At 39.4% G+C, this 26,161-nt stretch overlaps 2 protein-coding genes across 2 annotated transcripts in view; both read right to left on the bottom strand.

Moving 5' to 3' along the window:
- Nucleotides 1–18,438: 18,438 nt before the first annotated feature.
- Nucleotides 18,439–22,571, bottom strand: LOC137285119 (uncharacterized). The gene is made up of 3 exons (XM_067817338.1): nucleotides 22,085–22,571; nucleotides 21,717–21,785; nucleotides 18,439–21,451 (listed from the first exon to the last, which is right to left on the bottom strand). The coding sequence occupies exon 3, from the start codon at nucleotides 20,552–20,554 to the stop codon at nucleotides 19,241–19,243; it is 1,314 nt and encodes a 437-aa protein (XP_067673439.1). The 5' UTR covers nucleotides 20,555–21,451; nucleotides 21,717–21,785; nucleotides 22,085–22,571; the 3' UTR covers nucleotides 18,439–19,240.
- A 3,124-nt stretch (nucleotides 22,572–25,695) lies between these two features.
- LOC137283997 (transient receptor potential cation channel subfamily M member 2-like) overlaps nucleotides 25,696–26,161 on the bottom strand; it is a 34,304-nt gene continuing 33,838 nt past the window's right edge. The window contains exon 31 of the mRNA XM_067815661.1: nucleotides 25,696–25,900. Coding sequence (XP_067671762.1) covers nucleotides 25,707–25,900 — 194 coding nt within the window. The 3' untranslated portion in view covers nucleotides 25,696–25,706. The remainder of the gene's footprint in view (nucleotides 25,901–26,161) is intronic.

Here is a 26,161-nt window from a genome sequence, read left to right as displayed (position 1 = left end):
CTAGGGGAAGTAACTCTCACATTAGAGAATCATACCACTAGGAAACAAAGAAGTGATATGTTCAGGTGAATATTCTATCAACTTATGATCGACACGGCATTGTGCAATCCTCTCCATAAATCGCCACCTCCCATCAACACCCAACACACTCCCCCACTCCCCCTCAATATCATTGTCTAATAATCCAACCTTACGAGGGCAGTCTGTAAACAGTGGAATCTGGACCACATAACTCAGTGACAGCATTTACTGAATCTGTTGAACAAAGGTATCGAAGTTTGTAAGGTAACTGTCGAAGTGGGCACATATTCTTTCAACGTGAATTTCCTGTATGATGGAAATGTTATACACTTTTGAAATATTGCCGACATGCAAACCTGTCTGGTCTGTCACACTGAACACCTTCTACCGTCCCTGTCATGGGTAGAATACATGACGTTTGTACCTTGACCGTACTATTTTGGAGTGTTAAAATATGTCTTTAACACCAGTCACGCGTATGTACAGAAATCCTAACATAACGAGTGAGTGAGTGAGTGAGTGAGTGAGTATGGTTTTACGACGCTTTTGGCAATATCCCAGCAATATCACGGCTGCGGACACCAGAAATGGGCTTCACATTTGACGCTCGTGGGGAATCGAATCTGGATATTCAGCGTGACAAGCGGTTGATTTAACCAGCTTACAACCAAATATAATGAACTGGTGCAGATAACGCGGTGGAGTCGGTAGCAAGAGGCGGTTAAATTTATACCTTTCACCACAAATCTATCATGTTGACTTCGGTATAACTATAACTGCAGTGGAAGACGAACGGATGCCTTCGTAACTACTCGTGTCATTCCGGCAAGCCGGATGGCGTCTTCTTGTAGGTCACGGAAAGAGACGAGTAGTTACTAATGGAACGGATGATGTGGCTATCTAAATTGACTACATAATTATTATACGTCACTTGCAACCATTATCCTAATAATGAGGTTTAATCACCAGCCTAGTCTTTTACTAGTGCACGATTAATTGTCGCAGTATATGCCTGAGGCATAGGAGGTGTGTTGTCACTGACAGGTGAGAATGATCTGGTTACAGTCTGTGTCTTGTCTTGTTTTACCAGCAATAGCTTTGAACCGAGACCCAATCCTTGGGACAAGCAAGTATTCCGAGTAAAGCTGATGAATGATACTATTCCGACATAAGGCTATCAATGGCGAACACGTGTAAGTGAGTTTAGTTTTAAGTCAAACTCAGCAATATTCCATCATTATGGCAACCGTCTGTGAATAATCGTGTCTGGACCAAACAATTCAGTGATCAACAGTATGAGGCAACCACCCAACCAGGTTCGTCGCATCTTACAAGTATGGGTTATTGAAGATCATTTCTAGCCTGGATGTTCACGGGTGTGAATTCAAGTCATAAATAAGAGTCAAAACTTCAAAAGTTAAAATACACAGTCATAGTGTGTACATATAGCATAATATACACAACATTTTCTTATAATTCGTAAACATCATAATTATTTTGTGGACATTGTATTGTTTGATCAGCAGTCTAGAAGGTGCGTACATTTATAGCGAAGCCTACAAACCTATGAATAACACTTGCAACTTCGTGTTTATTGCATGGAGTTAAGAGTATATCACACCGTTTAAGCGACGATGCCGACCGCCCACGTCTCCATGCAGACGTCTTAATAACTGTTTGCGGCCTTTAGCCTGATAACGTTGTATGAAGCTGCTATCCATAAGGTCACGGAGATGGAATGTCGATGATGTTGCTATTATTCCGCCAGTGCTGGTGCTGCTGCGACGTATTAGTATAGAAGGGTGTATACATACTAAACACAGTGTTCCTCATAACAAAAAAAGTTGTAATTCATGGAACTCTCTTCCTTTTCAAAACAAGACGCCAAAAGTTAAAGTAAAAAATGCTAACATAATTTTCAATTCCAGTGTGATATGTATCGCCACCGAATAAGCATCAAATAAGACGCTTTGGCCCATGGCATCCAACTAAACACAAATCATTTATCTTCTTAGCAGAGATATTCTCGATAAACAGGTGATCGTGTTAACATGTACACGCGTTTTTACATGCGTCGTATACTTAAAGATTTCTGAACTGATAGCTTGGTAACAAGACTGTTTCAAATAATTGTTGATTACATGCAACATCTGCTTCCTGAACAACGTCAAGGTGTCACAGCCGATGGAATTAGAGAATCAGGAATTCCTATCAAAGAAAATCAAACTGCATGACATCCAAAACTTTTGTCGCATGCGTCGGTATTCAAGCAATAAATATTACGATTGGGACAGTATTAGTTGTCGAAGCACGTCGTATGATATATAGGGTATATCACAGTCAAGACAAGAGAGACAACAAATCTTTTGACCTCGGTGTCTGAGTGGGAAAGGTGGCTGACGGTGTTCTGGCGATTGGTACCTTAACCTCATAAAGGTACCAGAATTTGTCTTTGAATTTAAGTTTGTACTTATGATCCGAAATATTGACAACGTTTATCCACTTTCTTAAACAAATAATATATCCATTAAATTTAAGTTTTTTGAGCAATTTGGGAGAATCTTCATCATAACATTGCTTACACTTGGGCGGCGTATCTGCTGTAAGTTGTGCTGATCGTTGAAATTTACAGTCTCTGTTATCAGTAAATGGCCAGGTTTGCAAAGTATATTAAATCCTCAATCACAGGGTAATTATAGTTTGCTACGAGGACGTTTTGTTCCAGATGAATAAGATAACACTTTGAGAGGTATTGAGTTTTATTACCTTATACCTTTAGAAAACCACGTGTGATGCAACCATGCCAAGCATGGCGCATTTTGCCTAGGCGAGGTCGGGATACGAACCTGCCATCCGAATCCTGCCACAGCTAAGGAGTGTAACTACTAACTGTGACGCAATGAACACAAAGTATGCAGATCTATTAGTCCACCAACACGTTGGAAAATATTAGCATTATATATTCGGTATTCACTTAGTTCACAGACATTGCAAGGTTGCTAAAATGACGCCCACCAAACGTATGCAGCAACCATGTTAATTAATTCTATGTAAAGTGTGTCGTGTTATAAGCAGGATTCCAGTCTTTTGGGAATAAAACAGAATATATTATAAAGAATAAAAAAGAAATATTGCTGAAAATCTTTGGATATTGAAATGTTATTGTTGTCAGATATGCTAGCATGGCATATGCCTAACACTGTGTTGGAGCCAGCCGCTTGACGAATCAACTTACGATGAATACATGAACTTTGGACAATATTTGTATTGACATCCAATTAGTAAAATATACTCTTAAAAAGTAGAGGAACTTCATTTCTTTTTTATTTACGATTAAAAATATTTAGGATATTTATCGGCGTCAATCATATGATATTATTGAATGTTTTGAGAATACATCACCATTTGCACTTTCTTACAACCATAGTTATTTGGAATGTAGTCTCTTTTGAAAGATGACTGGTGCATGGCATGTAATTTGCATGTATACGATTTTCATTTTAAAACAAACGACTAGAAACAAACAATAAAAAATGTGTGATGAAAGATGAGTGTCAGAATTAATTTTCATTAAAGTGATTTCTCGACCTTCTTGAAAAAACGTCAAAATCAAGAATGGGACCCCATGCACGTGCATAGGTCTACTGCGTTGTACACATGCATATCATGCATAGTGTTAAGGGGTGATAATAGAGGGAAATAAAGATGCGTTCATAAGATGTCTGTCCTTGAAACGTTTGTTAACGTTTAGACTTCCTATCCCAATTGAAAGTTCAGGTTCCCCTACCTTTGTTGAAGCGTATACAACAATTTACAGGCAGTTTTGTGTATACATATTTGGAACTCTTCCAAGCAGCCCCTACATATACAGGCACTTTCACTAACGTCTACAATTGGCATTATCATATTTCAAAAAAGGGGAAACATCGAAAAACTTCGAGTCAAGTGGAAACTATTATTACGGATGAACAGTATGGTAATAGCAATGCCACTGGTCTAATAAACAGTCATTTGAACATGTCGCTGTATCCTCAACAATAAGAACTCAACGGTAGTATTAGCATTACACTTAAGTTTTATTGATAAAGTATGTTTTCTATTTTTCTAAATTATTACAATTATTAATACTATAAAATATCATGTGTCATATACATGAAATTTCTTTTTTTAAGTATTAGTTTCAGGCTGTACCGGCGCAAAGGACAAACACTTCTCATAAGTCACAGACTGCTGCACGTGTATCCTGTTTTCGGTCCGACTTTGTTTCCTTGTTATCAAATCGTAATAAAACCATTAGTTCTTGAAATCTCGGTTGTGACATTGCGGCCTGATCAGCGACATTCCATATTCCTTGACCACAACACAGAACTATCAACCATGTTTTGCTTTAAGTGATCCTTGGCGGTGTAGTCCCGGAGGGTGAAGCTTGATGCGCCATGTGCGGTTTCTCACTGGGTTGTGAAAACCACCAGGTGTGGTTGTGCAACCGGTTCTTGAGTGACAGTCTCTGTTGCAGTTGGTGCAGACGATGCAGGACGATTGCGAAGAAGCAGAGGTCGTTTGCTGTTTGCGGCGTGCTCGTTACTCCGACTCTCTGATTCCTCTCTGCACCATTTGACGCTAGCATTCACGTTGTCAGCAGCTGTTTCCCAGGCATCAGGATTCATGTTGCACACTTTCATGTCACGTTTGCACACAACCTTGGACCCGAGTGTGGGGTGTCCTAGAATAGTTTCCTGGACACCGTCCAGTGGGAATCATGCAGCTCTTAATGTTGCGAGCATCTTCTCACTTGGGGATTTCTTGTATGCCAGAAGAGCATTACGTTGCATGTATCTCTGAAGGCCTTCCACAAGCATCAGACTCCAGAAAGACTGCTAACATAGACAGGGAGCTTACAGTATTCAAAGTGAGCATTTTGACACTCCAGGAAATCCGGCAATCCTCTTGGATAAGAACCCAGTGAACTACGAATACATGGATTTGGCTTTGCAATAAAGAATAGTCTTTATGATTCAGTGGAACCCACCGACAGGCGGCACAGAAAGTATTCTGTCAATCCACTTGGCTAATTTGTCAACATCCTCAGCATCTATGCTCCTACTCTGAGTAGTTCAGAAGGCACCAAGGACCTTCTCTACGATGAGCTTGACACCAAGTTGGTAGGGTACTGAAATTTGAGCCGCTGTTCCCTCTTGGCGACTTCACCCCTACGGTTGGGGCTGGATCTGATCACCAGTCGTGGCCCTCATGCATCGGTCACCATAGCATCGGATAGACAAACGACAATGTACAGATGTTTCTGAAGCTATGCTGATAAAGCCTTTGCCTCCAGTCTAAGTCCCAACAATTCATGCTTGTATCGGTATGTGAACTATATAATTTCAAAGCTTGTAATTCAAGAGCATGTTTTATTCTTGGAGGTCAATGGCGGGTTCATCGACAATCCAAGTTACTTAAAGCCAAATCTTTGTGGAAGTTAATAAACTTGCATACCCCTTTTGTAATATGTAGTTATCTGTTCACTATACTATGTCACTCACATATTCATTCATTCATTCATTCATTCATTCATTCATTCATTTTACATTGACTGCAGATATGGTTTTGTGGTGTTTGTCATTTAATTACCCAGACACGAGTGACAGTATGGCCATTGTATTTCTATAGAGCACATATGTTCAAAGCGCACAAAAAGAGTTCTGGAATCACTATATACAAAAGAGGCAATGACGAAAGGTATAAGGTCGATGTAGTAAAAATATAACATCAATGTACATCACGACATATAACACATATGTGGGAAATAGTGTAAAACAAAAGCGATATTACACATATTTTAAAATGAACCTGATCTTAATTCTGCGACATGGGTGGTAACGCAGATTTAACAAATAACCCGTGTTTTATGCGAGTGTATAAAATCTTTCACTGGTATTGTAGCTACCATTTTTCTCAAATGTCACCAAAATGGATAAAAACAAACAAACAAGCAAACACAAAACAAACAAACAAACAACAAAAAACAAACACTAGCTTGGGAACAGTATCAACAATGGTGATCACAGTGTACCTATAATAGCTTTTTTCCGCCGGAGCGAATGACGAATAAGGCGCTGTCTGGGGTTCAGTTGTTTATTCTAGTGGATCCAGTTGGATACTGATAGTTTCAAGTTTCAACTATTTATTGCCCTGAAACATTTAGGCAATTATGACATTTCAACGTATCACATGTCAGCCTTTACATTATGTGAAATAAAAGTTACACTTAGTACATTATGTCAAATACACTGGATTTAGACTGAAACTACAACGAATTTCATTTCATTGCCTTGTTGTACAAATGCCCTCTAAAATATCACATACTAGTATACATATTCTCACAGTACATAGAAAGATAAAACCAAGAGTAATACAGCTTAATATCATGAAACAAAATACTCAGACATGCACTCACATATATATGGTATACAGCCTATCGAGCACATGGCGCCGTCCTCCCCAACCACATGGCAATCGCTACAGTCTGTAGTACACAAACAGTACAGAAATTCAGTCACAAATCGCCTTTTGGGCAATGATAATGTGCAAAGAATTGTATCATGAAGTAGAACAATTTAGTCTGAAAAGTAACTACAAGTTTGTAAAGATAATGTTACGTTTATATAAATATTACAGATTTATTAATGCTAATTCAACTACAATTAGAACACAATTACAGTTAAAAAGTGCTACAATGTTTCACTATGAATTAGATGATAATTCCCGCCTCACCCATACCAACAAGCACTGTAAAAATGCCACGCCAACGAGAAAATGGCTCACCTGTCTATCTCTGTATCCCAATGTGAAGTGAAGGTTAATTGCTCAGGTGCAACATGTGGAACCCACTGTTTGCCAATCAACCAATCATAAATCAGCATACGTGCTCACATGATAAACAATTGCTAGTGTCATGACCTGACATGACCTGACATGACACAACCCCTTGAACTATGAGCCTTGTCTGACATCCTTGACTTATATAAGAAATCTCAGAATAAAAGCATTTCTCATGAAATGCTACCTGTGCCATCAAGATACTTTATGAACTCTTTTACCACAAATAAACTGAATAATCTAAAAAAATACTACCACCTAAAACCTTTTTATGAACTGTTTTCTTTTATCTATATATAATTTTTTTATTTGCATTTTATAACTTATATTAAAATGACCACAACCATAACATAATGACATCCTTAAAACACAAGTGGGAAATTGATTCAAGCGTTTGTTAAATAAGTACATGATATATAGAGAATTATAACTCTACTATTTCATCACTGCTACACACTACCCCCGGCAATGAAAATGTCGTCCTCGACATTAACCATGACCTTGAATGACTGATAACAGTACATCAGACACTTTAGTGGGAAGATGTGCAAAAGTGCCCTTCGTTGCTAAATCTTCCAAATATCTTGCCTTCTCAAGCCACTCTGGCGGACGCACAGCATGTGCCATCACAAAGTCGCCACTTGTATGCCATGCTGGTTTGCGTCTCTGTCGTCCAGAACAACGTGGGTCGTTATTAGCAGTGTGAATCTGTACTTCACTGGATACAACAGCACTGTTCTCATCCAACTCTATAGTATCTTCTTCAGCATTTTCTTGAGATAATGTCACAGTTTCTGACTCGATAGCTTCATCAGTAGACTCTGATCTAGAATCTTCACCATCGGACACAGAATCACTCAGGTCTTCATTATGGCCATTACCTGGTTCTGATACTACCACGTCATTAGTCTCTGTTGAAGTTCCTGGAATTGAGGCACCTTCTGACTGTTCTGTGGCATCCGTTAAGTTCAAAACACATGTCTCATCATACTGAGAATATTCACTTGTTGGATTAGCAGTACCCTGGGTCTTTAACACCTTCCTTGGCTTAGGTGTCGGACGCTGCTTCTGGTCAATGTCAACACTGCTAATAGGAAGAAGATGATTTCTGTGCATTGTTTTTGACTTTCCTTCTCCAGCTTCTGAAGTGACCACATACACTGGAATGTCTAAATTTGGCTGTTCTTCAACAACATATGCTTCATTTTCCCATTTATCAGCCAGTTTATGTTTGCCTTCAAACGCAAGCTTTCTTACCAACACTCTGTCACCAACTATGACTTTTGCTCCTCGTGCCCGTTGATCATAACTTTGTTTTTGCCTGTGCTTAGATTTCCTGGAAAGTTTTGCTGCAAGGTCGTAGGACTTCTGTAATCGCTCCTTCAGTGCTTTTGTATAAGACTGTTGTGGTTCTTTCGCATGTCTCTCAATACCAAATGCCAAATCAATTGGTAGTCTGGGATGTCGACCGTACATCAAATAGAATGGTGAAAACCCAGTCGTCTCATGACGAGTACAATTGTAGGCATGAACCAAAGGTGCGACATGTGCTTTCCAGTCTGCCTTCTTATCTGGCTCTAGAGTACCTAACATGCTGAGAAGAGTACGATTAAACCTTTCACATTGCCCATTACCCATGGGGTGATATGGCGTTGTTCGTGACTTCTTCATACCTGTAATTGCACACAATTCTTGAATTAGTCGTCCCTCAAAATTTGCACCCTGATCAGAATGAATTCTTGCCGGGTAACCAAACTGATAAACAAAGTTGTTCAAAAATACTTCCGCAGTCGTACGTGCAGTCATGTTCTTGGTAGGAACAGCTAATGAGTACTTGGTAAAGTGATCTGTAATCACTAAGATGTACTGGAAGTTATTTTTGGAAGGTTCCAATGTCAAGAAATCCATGGCAACCAGTTCTAATGGATATGATGTTTGTACAGTCACTAATGGTGCTTTAGAACTTGTTCTCGATTTCCTGCGTAAACAACGTGCACATCCCTTAATCCAACTCTCAGTCTCTTTTGCCATTCCGGGCCAAAAGAATCTCTCCCTAATCAGTGACAGTGTTTTGTCTCTGCCCAAGTGTCCCATATCATTGTGTAAGCTTTGTAGTACCTGTTTCCTCAAATGAGAGGGAATAACTAGCTGTTCACTAGTGCCTTCAGAACTTTCTGTAATTCTGTAAAGAACACCTTGTCGTAGTTTCAGATTCTCAAATGTCCGTAAATAAGAGTTAAATTCACCGGTGACATGACCTTTCTTTGGCGCTTTCGCCAATCTAATCCATGTTATGACTTCAGCCAAAGTCTGATCCTGAAGTTGTTCCTTTCTCCAGTCCCTTGGAGTCATTGCCTTCAGATCTTGACCTGCCTCATTATCAAGTACCGAATCAGGTGACATGCTCAAACACTCAACATAGTTAAATGCTGATACAGACTGACAAATGGCCTTTATAGATTCTGAGGAAATCGTTTCACTTGCCTCTGTTGCATATCCTGGAATCCTAGATAACACATCTGCATCCACATTGGATTTTCCAGGCCGGTACTTAATGTCAAAATTGTAAGCTGCTAACTCCGCCAACCATCTATGGCCAGTCGCGTCAAGCTTAGCTGTGGTTAAAATGTAGGTCAAAGGATTATTGTCTGTAAAGACGGTGAATTCATTTTGATACAAGTACTCATGAAATTTCTCAGTGATTGACCATTTCAAAGCAAGAAATTCTAACTTGTGGGCTGAATAGTTTTTTTCTGGCTTCGATAATCCTCTACTGGCATAAGATATAACTCTCTTGTGTCCATTTTGGGTTTGATACAGAACGGCACCTAACCCACTTTGACTTGCATCCGTGTGCAATTCGAATGGAAGTGAGTAATCACAAAATCCCAATACAGGTGGTGATGAGAGTCTATCCTTAAGTTCCATGAATGCTTGTTCTTGCGCATCCCCCCAAATCCAATCCACTTTTGATTTACCCTTCTTATCAGTTGGTTTCGGCATTACAGTAGACAATGGTTTGGATATCTGTGAAAAGTTATGAACAAACTTCCTATAATACCCTGCGAAACCTAGAAATTTTCTGACTTCCTCTGGGTTTGATGGTCTTGGCCAGTTTCTAATGGTTTCAATTTTGGAAGGATCGGGTTCGATACCATCCTTGGATATGACATGTCCAATGTAAGTACATTTTTCCTTAAAGAACTCACACTTATCCGAGGCTAGTTTTAGATTGCATTCTCTCAATCGCTGCAGTACTTTGGTCAGTCTACGGAGATGTTCCTCAAAACTCTCAGCAAAGATGATCAGGTCATCTATGTAGATTACGCAAATAGATAGATGTAAGTCCCCTAGACAATCTTGCATCAATCGCTGAAATGTCGCAGGACTATTGCAGAGGCCAAATGGAAGTCTATTGTACTCAAAAAATCCAAGCGGACCTACAGTAAATGCAGTGCGCTCCTTGTGCTCCTCTGAAATCTCGACCTGGTGATATCCCGATTTCATATCCAACTTAGAATAGTAAGAACTTCCAGCCAAACAATCAAGTACTTCATCTATTCTAGGTAAAGCAAAGCTGTCCTTAATCGTGGCTTTATTGAGCTGTCTGAAGTCTACACAAATCCTAAGTTTTCCATTTTTCTTGCGACATAGGACAATATTCGAAGCCCAGGGGCTATGGGATTTTCGAATGACACCACATGCCATCAACTGTTTCAAATGTTCTCTTACCTCCTCAAATAATGATGGGGGAATTCTGCGATAGCGCTGTTTAAAGGGTGTGTTGTCCACTAATTCGATTCTATGTTGAACCGCAGCTGAATGGCCAAGATCTAAGTCTCCATGAAAAAAAACATCAATATGATCTTTGATAACCTTAAGTCCTGCTGATAATTGATCTTCAGATAAATTATCCTTGTGGACTTCTATTTTACTAAGTACACTTTCCATGTCAAATGTGGGATCTAAGTTGATGTCTTCAACAGAAACCGGTTGAAGTTCACAAAGTACCGCTCTAGGTTGTATGACTACAGTACGAGTTGTAACATTGGACACATGAACCTCAACGGGATCTTGCTCCTGATACTTGTAGTACATAAGAGAAGGTGATACATCCAGATCAGCAGGTATTGTTGAGGTACAACTTGCCTGAAAAGTAGCAAGTACTTTTGGATAACAAATCTCCTTGTCTACAGATCCCCGAAGAACAACTTGTGAATTGGCAGGCACAACAATACTTCTACCTTCTGCATTCCTTACAAGTCCTAATCTCCAATTTCTTTTAACCAGTTCCTTCTCTCTGATAACCATATTTCGAAAAGTGAAATACCATGGGCTATGAAGTTTAGCATGTTGAAGAAACCTTGGACCATGCTCAGATTTGCATCTATTCAGGAGAGTGGAAAGGACATTTGTTCCTAATAAGATAGGTACAGAATAGTTATAGCGACTGTCAGGCACGACCAGTAACAAACATTGCAAGATAGTTTCCGACGCAACCCCTGAGACTGATAAGTCAACAGCTATGAATCCTAGATATGGCAAAGTACCACCATCTGCACATTCAATGTCTATCAGTGTTTGAAGAGTATGGAGTGGAAGATGTGAGAGATGCTGCTTGTAAAAGGACTCACTAATGGTAGAAACTGTGGAACCTGTGTCAAGTAGAGCTACGCATGGCTTATTGCAAACTACTACTGATGTCTCATTGGATTCCCCAACTAATCCTTCTGGGAAATGTTTGTTACTTGAGAAAGTGGTGAACTGACCCATGAGTTGCCCATGTCCATGGGTCCCTGTCCGTTTAAAGGCTGATGATGATCCATATTAATCCTACATCCACGCCAAATATGACCGAGCTGTCCACATTTCCAACAAACTGGTAATGAACTCCCTTCAGGTGAAGTCTGACCTTTGTATGGTAGGTAAGGGGTATCATAAGTTGTTTTGCCACGAACATTCAGGTCTTTGTCTACATTGGGGTTATATCTGCCTTTCCTTGAGTTGCCACCACCTATATTACCTCGAACAGGAGGGCTACTATGGGGTTTTGTCATCTGTTTCTTGATATTGGTTAACTCTGCAGACAATTCCTTAACCATATCTTTTAATTCTTGCATCTCAGAGGGTTTTTGATAAGCCATCTTAGCCGGATGAGGTTTCTTAGAACCGTCAGGGGGATTCCTTTGACTCAACTCATGTTCCAACCTCCGTATTGCAACCCGAAACTTGTCAAAGTCTTGAATGGAATCATACTTGTGACCAGAAATATCCTTAAGAGCTGGCTTAAGTCCTTGCCAAAAGACACTTTTGAGGGCTTGATTGATTTCATCTATTGAAGGATTACTATTCTGAGTAGCCTTGGCATAAAGATCCTCTAGCCTACAGCCCCATGTGGTTACATCTTCATCTGGTAATTGCTTAGCACTGTAGAAGCTTGCCATAAGGGATTCACTTTCCTCACATGTCCCATAAACACTCTGTAACTTGTTCAACACGGTCTCTAAACTGGCACGTGATCCTAAGAGTGAAGCCACTTTGCCGGCCTTGCCCTTCAGTGAACGCCGAACAGCCTCAAATATGATATTCTTAGGGTAAGTTTTCTCTGCTAGAAGACAATTGACTTCGTATACCCACAGATCATAGGAAGCTTCTCCTTTACCTGATTCACCAAAGAACAATGACAGACGAGGAATGGGACCTGGCATGGCAGGGAACTGACTAGGACCTTGATGACTCTGAAAGTTAACACCCTTATTCCATGACACAGAATCCGTTGGTATACCACTGGGAACATTCCCTGGAACACCTTCCGGCTCCTTACTTGACAATTTACCGACTGATTGCAAATAAGACACCATCAAATCCTGCAACTCCTCAGCACTATTCACCTTTGATGTTACACCCATTGACTTAAGAGCCTGACCTAAAAGTAGAACATTAGATTCACCTTCATCCCCATCCTCGAAAGGCGGTATATCTTTTGACTCTAACTCCTCTATCAACTTATGATCCTGTTCTATCTTATGAGCCATATCAGCACCACTAGAACCACCAGTTCCACAAGACAAGAAAACCCAACTACAAAGAGGATAAGTCTATCAGCAATGCAACTACAGGGGTGAAAGGTGAAGGAGTAAACTTGGGGTGCAACAAAGAAGACCCAGAGACAGACAGGCAAGCAATCCTGACATGAAACTTCCACAGTCCAAACCAATACCAGAAAGGCAAGGATACCAACTATATACGATAGATGTTATTACTTTGACAAATTGACCTAGCTTACGCAAATTGACCTAGCTTATGTCAGGTGTGTGTGCATGTGGATAGTAGATTTCATCACACAAACTCAATAATTGCCCATCACTGCATGCCTTCACTGCACTGTCAAATATTCATTCACATAAACAGGTACATAAAGTATAAAAAATTGCTAAAATATTTATATCATTGGGCAAATGTACCTATGAAAATAGGTGAACCCCAAAAAAGGTAAAATTATAAACAGTGGATGTAAATATCCAATATGTTAAATAAAAGTAATTCACAATTCGTGTATATACTTCACATGATTAAAACTTCAAAAGTTCATGTAGCCATCAAGGCCTGGGACACAGTTTCCTCTGACACTTCAGACTGGTGGATCGTCTTATGCACAAATGTAGTGTTTACAGTTCTATTCAGGTGCACAAAAGTATGAGAAAGTTCTCACCCAAATCTTCTACAGACGATCACATGTTGCGCAGACAGACGACATGTGGTGGCTAGTGGACTGCTTAGCCATGTCACTGGATCCTCACTGGGGGCTCCAAGTTATAATAGCTTTTTTCCGCCGGAGCGAATGACGAATAAGGCGCTGTCTGGGGTTCAGTTGTTTATTCTAGTGGATCCAGTTGGATACTGATAGTTTCAAGTTTCAACTATTTATTGCCCTGAAACATTTAGGCAATTATGACATTTCAACGTATCACATGTCAGCCTTTACATTATGTGAAATAAAAGTTACACTTAGTACATTATGTCAAATACACTGGATTTAGACTGAAACTACAACGAATTTCATTTCATTGCCTTGTTGTACAAATGCCCTCTAAAATATCACATACTAGTATACATATTCTCACAGTACATAGAAAGATAAAACCAAGAGTAATACAGCTTAATATCATGAAACAAAATACTCAGACATGCACTCACATATATATGGTATACAGCCTATCGAGCACATGGCGCCGTCCTCCCCAACCACATGGCAATCGCTACAGTCTGTAGTACACAAACAGTACAGAAATTCAGTCACAAATCGCCTTTTGGGCAATGATAATGTGCAAAGAATTGTATCATGAAGTAGAACAATTTAGTCTGAAAAGTAACTACAAGTTTGTAAAGATAATGTTACGTTTATATAAATATTACAGATTTATTAATGCTAATTCAACTACAATTAGAACACAATTACAGTTAAAAAGTGCTACAATGTTTCACTATGAATTAGATGATAATTCCCGCCTCACCCATACCAACAAGCACTGTAAAAATGCCACGCCAACGAGAAAATGGCTCACCTGTCTATCTCTGTATCCCAATGTGAAGTGAAGGTTAATTGCTCAGGTGCAACATGTGGAACCCACTGTTTGCCAATCAACCAATCATAAATCAGCATACGTGCTCACATGATAAACAATTGCTAGTGTCATGACCTGACATGACCTGACATGACACAACCCCTTGAACTATGAGCCTTGTCTGACATCCTTGACTTATATAAGAAATCTCAGAATAAAAGCATTTCTCATGAAATGCTACCTGTGCCATCAAGATACTTTATGAACTCTTTTACCACAAATAAACTGAATAATCTAAAAAAATACTACCACCTAAAACCTTTTTATGAACTGTTTTCTTTTATCTATATATAATTTTTTTATTTGCATTTTATAACTTATATTAAAATGACCACAACCATAACATAATGACATCCTTAAAACACAAGTGGGAAATTGATTCAAGCGTTTGTTAAATAAGTACATGATATATAGAGAATTATAACTCTACTATTTCATCACTGCTACACACTACCCCCGGCAATGAAAATGTCGTCCTCGACATTAACCATGACCTTGAATGACTGATAACAGTACATCAGACACTTTAGTGGGAAGATGTGCAAAAGTGCCCTTCGTTGCTAAATCTTCCAAATATCTTGCCTTCTCAAGCCACTCTGGCGGACGCACAGCATGTGCCATCACAAAGTCGCCACTTGTATGCCATGCTGGTTTGCGTCTCTGTCGTCCAGAACAACGTGGGTCGTTATTAGCAGTGTGAATCTGTACTTCACTGGATACAACAGCACTGTTCTCATCCAACTCTATAGTATCTTCTTCAGCATTTTCTTGAGATAATGTCACAGTTTCTGACTCGATAGCTTCATCAGTAGACTCTGATCTAGAATCTTCACCATCGGACACAGAATCACTCAGGTCTTCATTATGGCCATTACCTGGTTCTGATACTACCACGTCATTAGTCTCTGTTGAAGTTCCTGGAATTGAGGCACCTTCTGACTGTTCTGTGGCATCCGTTAAGTTCAAAACACATGTCTCATCATACTGAGAATATTCACTTGTTGGATTAGCAGTACCCTGGGTCTTTAACACCTTCCTTGGCTTAGGTGTCGGACGCTGCTTCTGGTCAATGTCAACACTGCTAATAGGAAGAAGATGATTTCTGTGCATTGTTTTTGACTTTCCTTCTCCAGCTTCTGAAGTGACCACATACACTGGAATGTCTAAATTTGGCTGTTCTTCAACAACATATGCTTCATTTTCCCATTTATCAGCCAGTTTATGTTTGCCTTCAAACGCAAGCTTTCTTACCAACACTCTGTCACCAACTATGACTTTTGCTCCTCGTGCCCGTTGATCATAACTTTGTTTTTGCCTGTGCTTAGATTTCCTGGAAAGTTTTGCTGCAAGGTCGTAGGACTTCTGTAATCGCTCCTTCAGTGCTTTTGTATAAGACTGTTGTGGTTCTTTCGCATGTCTCTCAATACCAAATGCCAAATCAATTGGTAGTCTGGGATGTCGACCGTACATCAAATAGAATGGTGAAAACCCAGTCGTCTCATGACGAGTACAATTGTAGGCATGAACCAAAGGTGCGACATGTGCTTTCCAGTCTGCCTTCTTATCTGGCTCTAGAGTACCTAACATGCTGAGAAGAGTACGATTAAACCTTTCACATTGCCCATTACCCATGGGGTGATATGGCGTTGTTCGTGACTTCTTCATACCTGTAATTGCACACAATTCTTGAATTAGTCGTCCCTCAAAATTTGCACCCTGATCAGAATGAATTCTTGCCGGGTAACCAAACTGATAAACAAAGTTGTTCAAAAATACTTCCGCAGTCGTACGTGCAGTCATGTTCTTGGTAGGAACAGCTAATGAGTACTTGGTAAAGTGATCTGTAATCACTAAGATGTACTGGAAGTTATTTTTGGAAGGTTCCAATGTCAAGAAATCCATGGCAACCAGTTCTAATGGATATGATGTTTGTACAGTCACTAATGGTGCTTTAGAACTTGTTCTCGATTTCCTGCGTAAACAACGTGCACATCCCTTAATCCAACTCTCAGTCTCTTTTGCCATTCCGGGCCAAAAGAATCTCTCCCTAATCAGTGACAGTGTTTTGTCTCTGCCCAAGTGTCCCATATCATTGTGTAAGCTTTGTAGTACCTGTTTCCTCAAATGAGAGGGAATAACTAGCTGTTCACTAGTGCCTTCAGAACTTTCTGTAATTCTGTAAAGAACACCTTGTCGTAGTTTCAGATTCTCAAATGTCCGTAAATAAGAGTTAAATTCACCGGTGACATGACCTTTCTTTGGCGCTTTCGCCAATCTAATCCATGTTATGACTTCAGCCAAAGTCTGATCCTGAAGTTGTTCCTTTCTCCAGTCCCTTGGAGTCATTGCCTTCAGATCTTGACCTGCCTCATTATCAAGTACCGAATCAGGTGACATGCTCAAACACTCAACATAGTTAAATGCTGATACAGACTGACAAATGGCCTTTATAGATTCTGAGGAAATCGTTTCACTTGCCTCTGTTGCATATCCTGGAATCCTAGATAACACATCTGCATCCACATTGGATTTTCCAGGCCGGTACTTAATGTCAAAATTGTAAGCTGCTAACTCCGCCAACCATCTATGGCCAGTCGCGTCAAGCTTAGCTGTGGTTAAAATGTAGGTCAAAGGATTATTGTCTGTAAAGACGGTGAATTCATTTTGATACAAGTACTCATGAAATTTCTCAGTGATTGACCATTTCAAAGCAAGAAATTCTAACTTGTGGGCTGAATAGTTTTTTTCTGGCTTCGATAATCCTCTACTGGCATAAGATATAACTCTCTTGTGTCCATTTTGGGTTTGATACAGAACGGCACCTAACCCACTTTGACTTGCATCCGTGTGCAATTCGAATGGAAGTGAGTAATCACAAAATCCCAATACAGGTGGTGATGAGAGTCTATCCTTAAGTTCCATGAATGCTTGTTCTTGCGCATCCCCCCAAATCCAATCCACTTTTGATTTACCCTTCTTATCAGTTGGTTTCGGCATTACAGTAGACAATGGTTTGGATATCTGTGAAAAGTTATGAACAAACTTCCTATAATACCCTGCGAAACCTAGAAATTTTCTGACTTCCTCTGGGTTTGATGGTCTTGGCCAGTTTCTAATGGTTTCAATTTTGGAAGGATCGGGTTCGATACCATCCTTGGATATGACATGTCCAATGTAAGTACATTTTTCCTTAAAGAACTCACACTTATCCGAGGCTAGTTTTAGATTGCATTCTCTCAATCGCTGCAGTACTTTGGTCAGTCTACGGAGATGTTCCTCAAAACTCTCAGCAAAGATGATCAGGTCATCTATGTAGATTACGCAAATAGATAGATGTAAGTCCCCTAGACAATCTTGCATCAATCGCTGAAATGTCGCAGGACTATTGCAGAGGCCAAATGGAAGTCTATTGTACTCAAAAAATCCAAGCGGACCTACAGTAAATGCAGTGCGCTCCTTGTGCTCCTCTGAAATCTCGACCTGGTGATATCCCGATTTCATATCCAACTTAGAATAGTAAGAACTTCCAGCCAAACAATCAAGTACTTCATCTATTCTAGGTAAAGCAAAGCTGTCCTTAATCGTGGCTTTATTGAGCTGTCTGAAGTCTACACAAATCCTAAGTTTTCCATTTTTCTTGCGACATAGGACAATATTCGAAGCCCAGGGGCTATGGGATTTTCGAATGACACCACATGCCATCAACTGTTTCAAATGTTCTCTTACCTCCTCAAATAATGATGGGGGAATTCTGCGATAGCGCTGTTTAAAGGGTGTGTTGTCCACTAATTCGATTCTATGTTGAACCGCAGCTGAATGGCCAAGATCTAAGTCTCCATGAAAAAAAACATCAATATGATCTTTGATAACCTTAAGTCCTGCTGATAATTGATCTTCAGATAAATTATCCTTGTGGACTTCTATTTTACTAAGTACACTTTCCATGTCAAATGTGGGATCTAAGTTGATGTCTTCAACAGAAACCGGTTGAAGTTCACAAAGTACCGCTCTAGGTTGTATGACTACAGTACGAGTTGTAACATTGGACACATGAACCTCAACGGGATCTTGCTCCTGATACTTGTAGTACATAAGAGAAGGTGATACATCCAGATCAGCAGGTATTGTTGAGGTACAACTTGCCTGAAAAGTAGCAAGTACTTTTGGATAACAAATCTCCTTGTCTACAGATCCCCGAAGAACAACTTGTGAATTGGCAGGCACAACAATACTTCTACCTTCTGCATTCCTTACAAGTCCTAATCTCCAATTTCTTTTAACCAGTTCCTTCTCTCTGATAACCATATTTCGAAAAGTGAAATACCATGGGCTATGAAGTTTAGCATGTTGAAGAAACCTTGGACCATGCTCAGATTTGCATCTATTCAGGAGAGTGGAAAGGACATTTGTTCCTAATAAGATAGGTACAGAATAGTTATAGCGACTGTCAGGCACGACCAGTAACAAACATTGCAAGATAGTTTCCGACGCAACCCCTGAGACTGATAAGTCAACAGCTATGAATCCTAGATATGGCAAAGTACCACCATCTGCACATTCAATGTCTATCAGTGTTTGAAGAGTATGGAGTGGAAGATGTGAGAGATGCTGCTTGTAAAAGGACTCACTAATGGTAGAAACTGTGGAACCTGTGTCAAGTAGAGCTACGCATGGCTTATTGCAAACTACTACTGATGTCTCATTGGATTCCCCAACTAATCCTTCTGGGAAATGTTTGTTACTTGAGAAAGTGGTGAACTGACCCATGAGTTGCCCATGTCCATGGGTCCCTGTCCGTTTAAAGGCTGATGATGATCCATATTAATCCTACATCCACGCCAAATATGACCGAGCTGTCCACATTTCCAACAAACTGGTAATGAACTCCCTTCAGGTGAAGTCTGACCTTTGTATGGTAGGTAAGGGGTATCATAAGTTGTTTTGCCACGAACATTCAGGTCTTTGTCTACATTGGGGTTATATCTGCCTTTCCTTGAGTTGCCACCACCTATATTACCTCGAACAGGAGGGCTACTATGGGGTTTTGTCATCTGTTTCTTGATATTGGTTAACTCTGCAGACAATTCCTTAACCATATCTTTTAATTCTTGCATCTCAGAGGGTTTTTGATAAGCCATCTTAGCCGGATGAGGTTTCTTAGAACCGTCAGGGGGATTCCTTTGACTCAACTCATGTTCCAACCTCCGTATTGCAACCCGAAACTTGTCAAAGTCTTGAATGGAATCATACTTGTGACCAGAAATATCCTTAAGAGCTGGCTTAAGTCCTTGCCAAAAGACACTTTTGAGGGCTTGATTGATTTCATCTATTGAAGGATTACTATTCTGAGTAGCCTTGGCATAAAGATCCTCTAGCCTACAGCCCCATGTGGTTACATCTTCATCTGGTAATTGCTTAGCACTGTAGAAGCTTGCCATAAGGGATTCACTTTCCTCACATGTCCCATAAACACTCTGTAACTTGTTCAACACGGTCTCTAAACTGGCACGTGATCCTAAGAGTGAAGCCACTTTGCCGGCCTTGCCCTTCAGTGAACGCCGAACAGCCTCAAATATGATATTCTTAGGGTAAGTTTTCTCTGCTAGAAGACAATTGACTTCGTATACCCACAGATCATAGGAAGCTTCTCCTTTACCTGATTCACCAAAGAACAATGACAGACGAGGAATGGGACCTGGCATGGCAGGGAACTGACTAGGACCTTGATGACTCTGAAAGTTAACACCCTTATTCCATGACACAGAATCCGTTGGTATACCACTGGGAACATTCCCTGGAACACCTTCCGGCTCCTTACTTGACAATTTACCGACTGATTGCAAATAAGACACCATCAAATCCTGCAACTCCTCAGCACTATTCACCTTTGATGTTACACCCATTGACTTAAGAGCCTGACCTAAAAGTAGAACATTAGATTCACCTTCATCCCCATCCTCGAAAGGCGGTATATCTTTTGACTCTAACTCCTCTATCAACTTATGATCCTGTTCTATCTTATGAGCCATATCGGCACCACTAGAACCACCAGTTCCACAAGACAAGAAAACCCAACTACAAAGAGGATAAGTCTATCAGCAATGCAACTACAGGGGTGAAAGGTGAAGGAGTAAACTTGGGGTGCAACAAAGAAGACCCAGAGACAGACAGGCAAGCAATCCTGACATGAAACTTCCACAGTCCAAACCAATACCAGAAAGGCAAGGATACCAACTATATACGATAGATGTTATTACTTTGACAAATTGACCTAGCTTACGCAAATTGACCTAGCTTATGTCAGGTGTGTGTGCATGTGGATAGTAGATTTCATCACACAAACTCAATAATTGCCCATCACTGCATGCCTTCACTGCACTGTCAAATATTCATTCACATAAACAGGTACATAAAGTATAAAAAATTGCTAAAATATTTATATCATTGGGCAAATGTACCTATGAAAATAGGTGAACCCCAAAAAAGGTAAAATTATAAACAGTGGATGTAAATATCCAATATGTTAAATAAAAGTAATTCACAATTCGTGTATATACTTCACATGATTAAAACTTCAAAAGTTCATGTAGCCATCAAGGCCTGGGACACAGTTTCCTCTGACACTTCAGACTGGTGGATCGTCTTATGCACAAATGTAGTGTTTACAGTTCTATTCAGGTGCACAAAAGTATGAGAAAGTTCTCACCCAAATCTTCTACAGACGATCACATGTTGCGCAGACAGACGACATGTGGTGGCTAGTGGACTGCTTAGCCATGTCACTGGATCCTCACTGGGGGCTCCAAGTTATAATAGCTTTTTTCCGCCGGAGCGAATGACGAATAAGGCGCTGTCTGGGGTTCAGTTGTTTATTCTAGTGGATCCAGTTGGATACTGATAGTTTCAAGTTTCAACTATTTATTGCCCTGAAACATTTAGGCAATTATGACATTTCAACGTATCACATGTCAGCCTTTACATTATGTGAAATAAAAGTTACACTTAGTACATTATGTCAAATACACTGGATTTAGACTGAAACTACAACGAATTTCATTTCATTGCCTTGTTGTACAAATGCCCTCTAAAATATCACATACTAGTATACATATTCTCACAGTACATAGAAAGATAAAACCAAGAGTAATACAGCTTAATATCATGAAACAAAATACTCAGACATGCACTCACATATATATGGTATACAGCCTATCGAGCACATGGCGCCGTCCTCCCCAACCACATGGCAATCGCTACAGTCTGTAGTACACAAACAGTACAGAAATTCAGTCACAAATCGCCTTTTGGGCAATGATAATGTGCAAAGAATTGTATCATGAAGTAGAACAATTTAGTCTGAAAAGTAACTACAAGTTTGTAAAGATAATGTTACGTTTATATAAATATTACAGATTTATTAATGCTAATTCAACTACAATTAGAACACAATTACAGTTAAAAAGTGCTACAATGTTTCACTATGAATTAGATGATAATTCCCGCCTCACCCATACCAACAAGCACTGTAAAAATGCCACGCCAACGAGAAAATGGCTCACCTGTCTATCTCTGTATCCCAATGTGAAGTGAAGGTTAATTGCTCAGGTGCAACATGTGGAACCCACTGTTTGCCAATCAACCAATCATAAATCAGCATACGTGCTCACATGATAAACAATTGCTAGTGTCATGACCTGACATGACCTGACATGACACAACCCCTTGAACTATGAGCCTTGTCTGACATCCTTGACTTATATAAGAAATCTCAGAATAAAAGCATTTCTCATGAAATGCTACCTGTGCCATCAAGATACTTTATGAACTCTTTTACCACAAATAAACTGAATAATCTAAAAAAATACTACCACCTAAAACCTTTTTATGAACTGTTTTCTTTTATCTATATATAATTTTTTTATTTGCATTTTATAACTTATATTAAAATGACCACAACCATAACATAATGACATCCTTAAAACACAAGTGGGAAATTGATTCAAGCGTTTGTTAAATAAGTACATGATATATAGAGAATTATAACTCTACTATTTCATCACTGCTACATACCTATTACAACATCTACACCGAGACATGGCAGTTATTGCCATAAAGAAATTGTATGACCATAGAACTATTCCCATACCTACGTCTAAAAGGTACTAGAAGACATTGTGCTTATAGGAAACCAATCTCTTAATCATAATGACTGCATCGTGCAAACAATACAGGGACACGATAACTTTGTGAGCACATATGCCCTTCTTGTCACGGTAGCTGTAAACTCAGCAATACAACACTCGTGTGGTATACAACTTTTTATCAGTCATGTTGAACATGACATGTTGGTAATTGACGATTACATGATTGCAATTTAATTACAAACACAACACACGTGGCAAGAATTGCTACTTACAAATGAGAGTTATCTCTCCTAGACTTGAGACTACAATACAACACACCTGTGGTATACAGCTTCCAGTCCGTGATGCTGAACATAATTATTCATGATTACTATTTAATTAAAAACACAAAACATCTGGCAAGATTTGCTACTTACAAATGAGAGTTATCTACCGTAGTCATGAGACTACAATACAACACACCTGTGGTATACAGCTTCCAGTCCGTGATGTTGAGCATAATTATTCATGATTATAATTTAATTAAAAACACAAAACATCTGGCAAGATTTGCTACTTACAAATGAGAGTTATCTACCGTAGTCATGAGACTACAATACAACACACCTGTGGTATACAGCTTCCAGTCCGTGATGTTGAGCATAATTATTCATGATTATAATTTAATTAAAAACACAAAACATCTGGCAAGATTTGCTACTTACAAATGAGAGTTATCTACCGTAGTCATGAGACTACAATACAACACACCTGTGGTATACAGCTTCCAGTCCGTGATGTTGAACATGATTATTCATGATTACAATGTAATTAAAAACACAAAACATCTGGCAAGAATTGCTACTTACAAATGAGAGTTATCTACTCTAGACTAGCGACTACAATACAACACACCTGTGGTATACACCTTCTAATCGGTGATGCTGAACGTGACTATTCATGATTACAAATTTATTACAAACACAACAAACCTTGCAAGAACTGACAAAAATGAGTGTTATCTTCTCTACAAGACTACAATACAACTTAGTGGTATATTGCTTCTAATTAGTCATATTGAACATGGTAATTCATGACTGCAATTTAATTAGAACACCTAGTAACAACTGACACAGATGACACAGACGAGACTACAATACATGACGATTTGAGTACGAAAACAGTACACCTAAGAATAGCTTAACACAAATGAGAGTTATCTTCCCCGACTACAATACAAGACATCAGCGGTATACAGCGTCTAATCAGTTATGTTGAACATGGTAATTGACGAAATTACAAAAATAGAGCACATCGGGCAAGAATTATCACACATGAGAGTTATCTCACCTAAACTTGTGATTACAGTACAATATAGTGGCACATGGCTTCTATTCAGTCATGCTGAGCTTGGTAACTGACGATACGCATTCAGTTACGAAATAAAACCCAGCAACCTGGCAAGAATTAACACAAATGAGAGTTATCTCATTGACTACAATCCAACACATTATTGGTATACTGCTTCTACTCAGTCATGTTGAACATGGTAAATGACGATTACTATTCTTTTACAAACCAGCACACCTGACAAGAATTAAAACAAATGAGACTTCTTGTGACATGCAAATGCATACGACAGAATGGGGACACTCATCTCCAATATGTGATATATATTCTAAAGGATATCAAAGATTATGAACTGTTAGGCTGCACATAAAATTAAATGTTTCTCAGGTCCATTTGTTTCAACAAAAGTTTTGACAGCCAAAATAATTGACAAGGGAGGAACACGTTTCTTTCTCTCAGAACTACAGCTTGGAAAGTTTAGCACGTGTTAATGAGTTGCAGATTCAGTCATACTCGTTCTTATAGTAGACAAATAGATGATCGAGACACGGCAAATCCAAACTTATTTTTTTCAGTGACAATAAAAAAATGTTACGCTCACAAAAAAGTGACGCACCGATGCCCTAAAAACATTTCACTTTTGTATTTAGCCTTTAGTTACCATTTTCTGTCCAGGTTTATCCTATGTAGGTTTTATATTAAACCTTTCAGATCATGTATATGTGTGTGCTGTTGATCATGCATATGTGTGTGCTGTTGATCATGCATATGTGTCAACGCTGATACGGTGAACCTGGGCGGTCGGGAACAAGGTGGGTCCTGGACAATGTCTGTTTCCGATACTTTGCGCTTAACCTGGGGATGGAAGTAGATGCATGGCATCCTAGAAACTTCACGAAGGTTCATCTGGCCGATAGCATTGGAAGCCAAAATACCCAAGCATTTTTACTGATAAATAATAATCAATACAAATACATCAATGCCTCCATATCCATGCATCATATACATGTATCTTGATAAGTTCACAGTCTTGTTTCGTATTTATTTACAAAACAAAAAAGTGCTTACAATCATGCCAGACTCAGATAACCTTTTGGGGGTGTACTTACACCTCATATTGCAAGTGGAGTTGTATTGGGAATTTTGAAGGAGTACTGACATATTTTTGTGTCAGCAAGCTAGTGAATGCTTTCCAGCTATTAAACTATATACATGTTGGACGTAGAAAGGTATTTGTGTGCGTACATGAGACGCTTGAAATCTTATATCATGCACGTCATTGAGTTTTAAGCGTACATTACCCCTGTTGGTTGCATTGTCTGTACCCTTGCCGTGCCGTACCTTTGCGTAGGAAGGACTGGACTTATTTGCCTTATTTAACATGAAAACAAAGACAATATCGACAGGAGTGGAGAATGCGTCTTCATAATATTACTCAGCTCACTTGAAATCATAACATCTCACTTGAAATCATTGTTGGAATCAACACTGATATAAAACAAACTATAACAGGACATGTGTAATAGAAAAGAAGTTATCATCTAAATTACAGCATATAACTTATGTTTCACAGCAGAGTATGTGTCATACATTATATGCACATAGTATGTATCGAGTGTATATTTTACTGGCGTGATGATGGCATTAGCTACGGTCAAACTACCTTGTGTGCTGGTTTCAACACGAGTTTTGCAGCATAATCTCATTGTTAATTCACTCTTTCGTGCAAGTATAGTTCAGCATTTGCTTTCTCGAATTCATCCAGATTCATGTCACCTTTCCTTCTATGTTCGACTGTCAGCATTTCTGTTTCTTCTTCACTTGGATAATATTCCATTCCCATGTCGTCATCAGAACACACTTCCGAATCAGTTCCATAGGAATACATGTACGTATAGTATTCTGTAACAAATGTAATGTTTCATGTGATTTACTCTCTCACTGATCAGAAGAAATATTATTTCTTAACAACGGTCGTTCAGTCATGATGTATGGCATCGGTTTCCATGCAACGTCTCATCCCGGTGTAAGTAAAATCCCCCAAATTCCATAGCGACAAAACAACGCAACACTTATTTTCTCCCGTCTTTTTATCCAATTGGAGTGTGTGTGTGTGTGCGTGCGTGCGTGCGTGCGTGCGTGCGTGACCCGTTCATTTTCACC

Source organism: Haliotis asinina, chromosome 5 (genome assembly GCF_037392515.1).
Source record: "Haliotis asinina isolate JCU_RB_2024 chromosome 5, JCU_Hal_asi_v2, whole genome shotgun sequence".
NCBI lineage: Eukaryota > Metazoa > Mollusca > Gastropoda > Lepetellida > Haliotidae > Haliotis > Haliotis asinina.
This window is presented reverse-complemented; position numbering and strand designations above follow the sequence as displayed.

Excerpts from the sequence above, each read along its gene's own strand:
- LOC137285119 (XM_067817338.1), bottom strand. The coding sequence starts at position 20,554 with ATGGCTCATAAGATAGAACAGGATCATAAGTTGATAGAGGAGTTAGAG.